At 43.9% G+C, this 9,957-nt stretch overlaps 1 protein-coding gene across 7 annotated transcripts; it reads right to left on the bottom strand.

Moving 5' to 3' along the window:
• Nucleotides 1–380: 380 nt before the first annotated feature.
• On the bottom strand, nt 381–9,618 carry LOC147458327 (uncharacterized). 7 transcript variants are annotated; one of them, XM_086512989.1, is made up of 14 exons: nt 8,443–9,618; nt 7,972–8,110; nt 7,639–7,845; nt 7,436–7,547; nt 7,310–7,346; nt 5,662–5,696; nt 5,531–5,583; nt 5,244–5,396; nt 4,843–5,069; nt 2,838–4,684; nt 1,027–2,752; nt 842–928; nt 701–766; nt 381–624 (listed from the first exon to the last, which is right to left on the bottom strand). In XM_086512989.1, the coding sequence occupies exons 2-13, from the start codon at nt 8,028–8,030 to the stop codon at nt 702–704; spliced, it is 4,608 nt and encodes a 1,535-aa protein (XP_086369115.1). In that variant the 5' UTR covers nt 8,031–8,110; nt 8,443–9,618; the 3' UTR covers nt 381–624; nt 701. The 7 variants fall into 7 exon arrangements, with proteins under 7 accessions (XP_086369115.1, XP_086369113.1, XP_086369112.1 ...); XM_086512987.1 differs by having other exon boundaries at nt 7,972–8,116; XM_086512986.1 differs by having other exon boundaries at nt 8,369–9,618.
• Nucleotides 9,619–9,957: the final 339 nt, after the last annotated feature.

The raw sequence follows: 9,957 nt of genomic DNA on the forward strand, positions 1-9,957 counted from the left end.
CTAATCAAGGTCCCTGCCATCCCAATGTGATTTGTTACTTATCTACGCATCTCTCGTCATGTGATGTTGAGACATTATCCCCAGTACATGATGGCATGTTTGCTCAGCTGTACTTAAGATTAAGCTGAGTGTCAATTTGTCCCAAGTTGTAGGCCATCTTGTATCTAGTCCAAGTGCTGAATACCATGAATCTTCATCATGTCTATAATGGAAAGCTTCAAATTTATGCTAATGAGCAGAGGTTAAATTAGTAATCTGCCAATTTCCACCATGGAGTATTTGGCTCAATGGTAACCTTTATGGTAAGTCAAAACATGATTTGGCTCAGTGGTAACCTTCATGATAGCTATAATGAACACTTTTGACACCTCAAGACAATGTTGTGGAACTTCAGTGGTTTTGCTTGCTATGAAAGAATTGTTGTGGGTGATCCACTTTGATTAGATGTATGCCTACATCAGTAAATTAAAATCACAGGTTAAAAATGTGGTCAAGCTCTTGCAAAAAGAGAAACTTGGTGGTGGCTGCCTAGGTGGTGTGTACTCGTTGATTACTGCAGTATAATGTCTGCAACTATACATCTCAGAATTATACAGAGCAAGGGGTATAAAAAGACTTGTACACCTGCACAAGCACAAAAACCCATGAGCTATGGCTAGATTGGAAATGAAATCTTCTGCATTTAACGAGTAATAGTTACCTCATCGTGACTTTCCCTCACTGCCTTTACTGCGGAAAGACGATAATGAAAAGAAAGACCTTGGAGCTGCAATAAGGTATTAAACAAGACTCAGGAACTATTCCATCTCTCATTAAGTTAAACCACAGGCATAGTATAAACCTTTTATTAGATTGCCTCCTGATAGATGTTCTTCCCGCAGCTTAAAATTGGCAGGCGGAGGTGGAATGGCACTTCCAAAGAACTGAGCTGAAATTAGGACACAATCAGAGGAGGTCAGTAGCTGTCAGAAGCAATCAGAAGAACGTCATTGACTTTACGAGATAGCGCGTCACCTTCCTACTTACATGTGTCTTGGTCTGGATAACCCATTTGATCCCCCATGTTCCCATACTCAAATCCCCTTTTCTGCATCCGTATCTTTTGCAACAACTCATCAGAGAGTTGGCTGCCAGACTCTCTTACATCATCTGCATCATCGTCTCCTTCAGAAGTGGTCGAGACAGAAACACAGTCTGTAGTAGTTTCAGATGTCCGACTTTTTCGTCCAAAGTGCAAGAGCCTTTTGAATCCTTTTGATGGTTCTTTTGGAGGAAGTGGCAACATAGTGGACTGCTTTTGATGTCCAGTTAAACGTCTACCAGAATGGACCAGGTCCGCTTCTTGTATATACTTACCGGATTGAGAGACATTCCACAGAGCAGGGCTACTCGAAGGTAAGTCTCCTCTTGGTGGGCTAAAACGGCTTGAAACAGCGCCACGCTGCAGCATAGAAGAATATGGGTGTGAAACAGATGCCGGAAAAGGGCTTCCAATCTGTCCATGTGGCAATAATGATGCTTCCCTAAAAGAGACCGAAGATGTGACATACCCAGCAGTGTTGCTCACTGGGTCTGAGTTTTTCTGTGAAAGAAGGTCTGATAGCATTAAAGTGCCCTCCTTTTGCTTATGATTTCCAATCTGTAAGAATGAACCTTGTGGTGTGGATTTGACGACTCCTGGCCCAATCCCCTCAGGTTTCTCATGGGAAGTGGCGGTGTCTGAAACAGGCTTCTCATTTTCAGAAGCACTTCCCGGAAGATCATCCAATGCTTCCACTTCTCCACTTTCTGTTGGTCCAGTACTAGGCCTACTACTTGGCGGTGATGCTGATTCATCATTTGCAGTAGGCATTGTCTCCACACCTGATGAGGAGACATCCTGTTCTTGACCTATCCTTGCATCGCTGGCCTCAAGAACCCCGATAGAGTTTTCTGGTGTGCTCTTAATATCTTCTGATTCCGCATAGCCCTCATCTTGCTTGCATTCTTTATATGTTTCTTCATCAGAGTTCTTGGAACTTTCTACCAGGGTAAATGCCTTTTGTTTCATGATGCCTGGTCCAGCACCAGGACCAATGCCTCGTCCCTTTCTAAGGAATGGTTTTGCCTCTTGTGTTGCACCAAAATTTTGTGGGGTTCTACTATCAAGTGCATCTGCAGCCCCTTCTTGCTGATCCTTAGGAGATCCCAACAACATCCCAGCATCTGTAGGAAAACTTCTTGATGCGGCAATAGATGCTACATTTTTCCTTGTTAACAATGGTTGAATCTTAGGTTCTTTTTTTTCTGCGTTAGCAGGTGTAGCTACACTGATTGGATCATCAATCAGAGTAACGGCTTCACTTGGTGAAACATTAAGCCTAGGATGGACTCTAGCAGACCCTCCTGTACGAATGATAGAGCTTCTAGTTACATCTTTCACATTAAGAAGAGATTTAATAGCTGTTGTGTCTGCAGTAGGAGTGCTAAAGCTTGATGATTTTCCTTGGCTAGGTGCTCCTCCAGGATTCTTGGAAGTGGACTTAGGCGAAGATGCACCTCCACGAGCTGAATTGCGAGAACTACTTACAGGTTTTGAAAGAGTTGGCACTGCTCTAGTGGGAGCTCGTAACTTCAACGAAGAGGAACGACTCTTTGATGAGCGGGGTGTTGACACTGGTGAAGTAGGGTTGCTGTAGTCGCGTATCTGATCTTGAGATTTTAAGGTATAGTCCTCTTGGTCGGTGTCATCATCCTCATCTTTAAGATCTTTCTGCCATGAAAAATGCAGATTTTAGCTGAAGCATTTAATTCCTAACTCGTTTGCTTAAGCCCAACATGTTTTAAGTTAAATATACCTGTTCAACCGTAGTTGGTGTGAGTCCCGTATTTCGAGACATCCTGTCACCTCCTGGGTCAGCTGCACGAGCATCACGGACCTTTTTCCTTGAGAGCCTTACTGCTTTAGTTTCCATCTCTGCTTTTCTTCTCTCAAGAGTTTCCTGCATTGATTTCAGCTTAGCCTCTCTCTCTGCTCTCTTAGCGGGATGCTCTCCTCTCAGCTTTGCCTCTCTAAGCTTCGCGTACTGATCATAAAATCTCCCTCTCTGTTCTCCTCTTTGATCATTTGCAATCTCTACACCATTGAAGCTCATATTGGTGTATTGATGCTCAACCATTTTAACTAAAGCTTGCATATGAAAATCCACAGATGAGGTTAACAAGTTGGTCGAATGTTCTTTCATCGAACTCGTCTTTTTCTGCACAGAGGTTTTCCCAAGGCTCGTAGTTCTAACGGTCTGTCTGTCAATAGGAGGGACATCCCTCTGCTTAACTGTCTCTGTTTTCCTTTCCAAAACTTGCTCTGATTCTGAGACGGCAACCCCCAGAGACCCGACATTTTCGCGTTGAAAGGGAGCTCCGGCTGAAGCTTGAGAGGGGATTCGTGATCTGTGAGGAACTGATTGATTTGGCTTTGGCAGAAGCTCTTTTGTGTTGTGGGTCTTCAGCATTTCTTTGTCTTTATGTTCTTGGTCAGGCTTTGCATTGTAATCTATGCTAGTCCTAGATGGCACTGGTTTATCATCAGCCTTTACTTCTGAGACATGCTTTATCTCTGTGATGGTTTTCTTCAGCAAACTCAATTTTGGTGGCACAACTACAGTGGCAGCTTCTGATTCGGCTTTGTCTGCATCCATTTTGGTTGTCAAGAGATTTTGGTCTGCACTTGACAAATTTTGAGAATCCAGACCCATGTGGCTCCCACCTATGCTGTTAGGAGGCTGCTGAAGGGGAGGAGATGAATGCTTTATGTGCTGCATATTTGCATCCATACTCTTAGATCTGCTACTCTGTTCAAGGTGCTGGACACTATCATGTTGCAAAAGACTGCTTAAAGATTTCTTAAAGTTCTCTCTCGCTTGGTCATCAGGTCTAACTTGAGGCGGAGCATCTGCCACTTCCTGTGATGACAAGACTTTGTTTGCTGCAGCCTTAACCTTTGCTAAATCAAAATCTTGTCGCACATCCAATCCTTTGCTCTCAAATACTTTCTTTTCTTGCACATTGTTTGCTTCTGGGCTGCATGGGGTTTGCCCACTCCATCTTTTTAGTACAGATTTTTCAGAAGGCGAATTTCCGCTCTCACCTAATGACTTGCGGCTGTCCTGCTTTGTAAGTTTCCGAAAAGGGGGCTCATTCGAATCTTTTTTTTTGCTTTCGAATAGACTGATGGCAGCTTGAACACTCAGCCTTCTTGCAGGTGCGTCACCTCTTGTACTATTGCTTTTTTCTGTCTCTGCATGTGGAGTTTCTTCAGGGACCTTTCCTTTACTGACGACTTCTTCGTCTTTAGTCGTTCCCGTTCCTACCAAGCTTGTGTTCTGTGTCGGAGAGCCTTCAGTACGGACTCTCAATGCAGGGAAGGACGTATTTATCTCTGGCAACAATGAATCTGAGGGCTTGATTTGGAATGAGCTGTCTGCCTCGTTTTCAGCTTGGAATGAAAGCTCCTTCTCTCCATCATTCTGCCAGCCAAAGTCTTCCTTTGATCTTGCATCTACTTGTTGGGCCATTTGTTGCAAGCGAGCATAGAACATACCACTGCCTGTTACGTCGGCCATTTGATCAACAGTAGTGCTTATTGTGGAACCACCCTTCTCACTGAAATCTCTCTTTGCTGGATCAATCCCTTTTGTTTCTGCTACTGCAGCACACAAACGATACACTTGGGATCACCAATTCCATTCTAAATATGCATTCTTGACCTTGGGCTGTGGCATTACGAAGAATGAAGATAACAAAGAAAAAATGACAGAGAGGTTTCGATCACTTTGTGAGAGTAATGGCTTCAAAGCCACTTACCACCGGATTTGACAGCTTGAGGTTTGTTAGCTCCAAAATCAAGTTTGCGCTTTGTGTTTTGAAGCCATGCTTCTTCCTTGGAGACTAGCATGGTTCCGAACGCACTTGCTAATGTACATGCTGAAGCATCCGAGGGCGTCTCAAAAATGGGAGAGTTGGTGCATTCTTGTCCTCCCTTGGGAACTGTTTTCTTGCATAACAAAGCAAGGAAGTGGGCACATGCATCACTGTAGACACAAAATAAAGGTAGAATGTAAGCGCTGCCTCCCTTCCAAAGAATTTTAATAAGGGATGGCCACAAATGCTGCAGGCATGTCTCAAACTGATGACAAAGGGGGATTCATGATAGCCAACATTTAGAAGGTAAACATCAAAAGCCTGACCGGTGCATGATCACTTACTGTAGTCGATCGGCACCAAAGTGCTCTGCGAAGGTCATGAGATCAGCAATGTTATTGTTGTCAAATCCTGCAGCATTAGCACGAGAAAATGCCATGTTTTGCTCTTGATGAAGGGCATTCAAGCGGGCTTCCATTGCTCTTAGCAACTCTTTTCTGCCGAGCGCTCAAACAGAATACATTCAGTACTTCTCATGTCAGCAATGTATGGCTGAAATGATTGCAATTTTTTACCTACATTATAAAACTCCAGACGTAAAGGCAATTAAAACTGTGGGCAGACTACTTACTTGGAAGCATCAGGTTCATTGTCTTCCTTGTCGGTCGAAAATCTTCTTGGCACCTAGTCATTTTAAGGCTATTGAAAAATAAGTGGCTAGACACTACTAGCAGCAACTTTCTTGCTTGCAAAAACACTTACCGATGCGTTGGTACCGTCCCTACTTCGTTGATGGCCTGTTGACAGGAAGGTAAAATGTACGAATGTCTCAGAGTCTTGGCAGAACAGAGTGGGACTAATTTTTTAATTGAATAAGAAGGGTCCTCATTGGTAAGATATAGGCTGCTAGTTCAATTGTAATGATTTATAATATCTACAGCAAAGCAATTGCATTAAGACACATCAAAACTGACCATTTATGTTTGTCAATATTGGAAAAGGTTTCTGAAGTGCAACAGAAGCCGAGTTAAGCTAAAGGTATGATGAACAAGCATACTTTCAATTCTGTGGTATGGAAGTGGGCACATAACAGCAGACGGAGTAGCATGCATATAGTGGAAGAACGCTCGCTCCCATTGGAAGATTGATTGATCTCCATGTGAAAAGGGTGAAATATGAATCCATCTTAACCCAATCCTTTAACTATTCATTCAGGTACTTCATGCCACTACAAAATTGCCCCACGTAAGCATCAATAAATTATGATGATTAGCCTGTCATTGGGTTCCAAATTCAGTTCAGGGGAGCCAGAGCTACGGGGCCAGGTAAGATGAGATAAAGTCTTCATGTGCACACTCCATATGTTGAGTTTAGTTTTCAGAATTTACAGGGAGCTGCAAGCAAGAACACCAGTTCCACATATTTGGGAGCAGACACGATTGGCTGAAGAATGTCGAGTTATTTAACCACTACTCTTTTATAAGGATGGCTCTTTGCTGAAGCCTACATGCACATTGTCATGACGCAACTGGTCTTGATTGGATGCTATCATGACCATGTAGCTCATTAGTTAGCGGGTAATAAAACTGGGATTTGCCAGTGTTCGTCTCTGAACCAAGCTTCATACATCAAATTTGAGTAAAAATAGAAGTTGAGCATGCCCTACGTTCCAAAATCTCATCATTTGAACAGCATAGTAATTGCGTATTATATTGCAACATCCCACCCATTCCCAAACCTTGAATTCTGCATGCTTAAGTAGAATTTCAGCTTCTGACAAAACATAGCGAACATTATCTTTAATTGAATGCTCTACAACAATATCTTGTATGGAGGGACACAAAAGCAATTACGCCGGCTTCGGAACTTGTGCTGATCAATGTATTACCGGCCTTGAATAATGTCCTAGATACAGTTCGAGCCATTTCACTAGACACCCAGGTCACAAGTGCCAGGTTTGGCATGAATTTTTTAGCAGTAGTGTGGGAGCAGCAGAGAGCGGCAAGCCTTCTAGTCAGAACTTCCACAGCTACGTTTTGCCACTAAACCATCAACCTTCCATCACTTGTACCTTTTATGGCTGTGAGCCTCCAGCTCTCCAACATTGTTTTCTTCCCCTTACATCTAGACACAGTTCCTGGTTGCAGGACTTGCTAGTTAAATTGTTCGGCGCATGCTCAAAACGCAGGTTCATCATTCCACATGATGCAGCATAAAGCAAACCGTCAGATAAACCCTGGCAACTATATAAAATATGAAGTTCCAGCATTCCTACGAGTATCATTCACAGACAGAATACATGTTATGGTCTAAAGCTAGTCTTTTACGGGGAGAAAATCATGTGAGAGTCTACAATTGACGGAACTTTAGAAAATGTGTAGCAGAGCAAGTGATTGAATCGGAAACATACCTGTGGTTGCTTCGCCATAGGGAAACCTATCAGGCGTCTGAAACACCAGCGAACAAACAAACGTGTAAGGAGCCCTGAAGCTAATTTGATTAGGGTTTGTATTAAGCAGTGGATATGTCAGCTTACCTGTGCAAATGTGTTCACCAATGCACTACGAACTTGCTCTAGCTGCATTAGCTCATCTTCTATGGTCTTCACCCGTTCAATGACCTCAGGGGTACTAACAAATCTTACAAACCTGGACATTAAGGGTGCTTATGGACATCAATCTCAACACAACTATGTGATTCTAGCACAAAAGCAGGAGATTGCCAAATGCTGATTTAAACCTTTCTATGGTTCCTTTGCAGAACCATGCCTTATTGCTCTGCGGATGAGGAGATTTCTTCTCATTTTCCGATTTGGTCTCCAACCTTATGACCTGGTTACCTTTTGTGACTTGGACTTCAGCAGCTCGCAGCTGTGTGATAAAGGGCTTGACAAAACCAGAAGCAAGCTTTTCCATAAGACCATCTGCTGATACAAGTAGCTCGCATCTGTTGCACAAAATGCAAGCATAATGTTGGAAAAAGAAGCAATCAGGTTCAATCCTTGCAAACACATGCTTTGGATCCTACTATATGCATGCTTTTCCCATCATCATGCAAAAAAGAGCTTATTACCTGGTGCACTTTGGGGTGAGCTGAAACTCTGCATAATCAAGAGGTGTGTCTCCCTTCATTGTGCTTAATAATCTGATACTTTGGCTAGGTTAACTTGCATTACCAAGATTTGGTATGGTTCTGAACAAGCTGGATCGCACTGTTTCTTTAAAAAATAATTGAAGGTTCAATAGATGCAGGTGAAAGCAGTCATTGACCCACAAGCATGGGCACACGCAGACAAACACGCCCACACATTCATATACAATGCTTTGATCTTGATCTCTTGATTTTTGCATCCTAGACAAACAATAGTCCATGTGTGCAATTGTGGCGCACGGGCGCGCGCGCGCGCACACACACACACACACAACACAGAGTGTGGCAGAAGTAAGTGGTGTGTGTCTTACATACTTGCCATGTATATTCTGCAAAGCCAATCCAGCAATGAATTCCAAAATGAGCTCAACCTCTTGTTTGATTGATGCTTACATGTGTGGCGATCTCACAATGCATGCCAGCAGGATGGCAGCCAAGCAACATGGAGCTCTATTAGGAGAGTGCTAGCATGCCTAACACATGTGTTGCAGCTTTTTCGGAGGAAAAGGCTGTTGATGACAAATGTGAGGAATCACTCCAAAGCCAGCAAGCAAGGTAGAACGGGGGGATTTTCAAAAGAAAAGCAGCAATGCGGGATGGATGAGTTGGAGCATAGGAGAAAGCAAAGCAAATGAAAGGAATGTGAGAGAGATTGAGGTGGATATGGAGATGGAGTGAGTGAAAGAGCAGGGGCAAGTGCGCTAAGAGGGAGAGGGGAGGAAGGGAAGGCAGAATCTAAAGGGGAGCAGGGAAAGAGGGTTTGTTTTTTTAAGAAGGAGCATGTGGGGGGGCTTTGAGCTACTCTGCAACCAAGGTGATGATGATGGGGATGATGATCGTGCTGATGATTTTGATGGGGCAGAGGGAAGGGAAATAAGGGAAGGAAGGAAGCTGTTATTCTACTGGGAGGAGTGTCCTTGCTTGCTGCAGGTGAGTGAAATGATAGGCCCCAGAGAGCTATCCCAGATGTTGATGTTGCATACAATGTATGTGTGCATGTAATGCTGGACTCTTGCTAAGTTGCTGCTGCTACTTGGGCTCTCTGTCTCTGCCCCCCGTGCTCCTCTTCTCCTCTCCTGCCTCGCCTACTAGTACCTCCTCCTCCTAGTAGTAGTGTCTTTGGTTGTACTGTTGCTGTTGGTGCACGCCATCGCAACTGCAAAAGTAGGACGCTTCCACATCACAGAAGAAGATGCGCCTTCTCGCTAGAGAGACAATGCTCTAGAGAGAGCATGACCATGCCCATCCTTCTGCCCCCTCTCCTCCCCCCTGATGCAGAGCACATGCTGCTTGATGAGCTCTTTACACTGTAGATGATGGCGATGCTCAACACATTTTGCGCTTTTAGTTGCAACTTTAGGATTGACGATCTGCAATCAGGGGATAATGGATCTGATGAAGAATTGGATGCTGATGACAGAAAGACAGATGATGGGTGAAGCAAGAGAGAGGATGAGGGTCTTGCTACCCAAGGCCAAACCCATCCCCCCAGTGGCAAGACTAGCCTAGAGGGAGGATCTGTGTGTGCTGGGTTTGCAAGGCAAGAGGGAGGAGAGCCTAGAGCACAGACAGAGACAGAGACAGAGACAGAGAGAGAGAGAGAGAGAGAGAGAGAGAGAGATAGTTGTCTAGAGTACTAGTGAATGTGGGTAGACCGTAGGAGAGCCAAATCAAAACAATGATGTAATACGGAGACTCTGTTTGTTGTGTGCGTGCGTCTATATGTGTAATAGCGACATTATAGTGTATGTGTGTGTGTGTGTGCGCGCGCGCGCCCATTTGTCATTGTCCCATAAATACATGTGAATTGTAGCTTTGCTCCATATTAAAGATTAGCCTTTAGGGCTCAACCTCTACCCTTGCAAACCAGAAATTGGAACTTGGAGACACCCTGTTTTATAACAACTT

The sequence above is a fragment of the Adiantum capillus-veneris genome, chromosome 5 (assembly GCF_014529385.1).
Source record: "Adiantum capillus-veneris isolate H3 chromosome 5, ASM1452938v2, whole genome shotgun sequence".
NCBI classification, from domain to species: Eukaryota; Viridiplantae; Streptophyta; class Polypodiopsida; order Polypodiales; family Pteridaceae; genus Adiantum; species Adiantum capillus-veneris.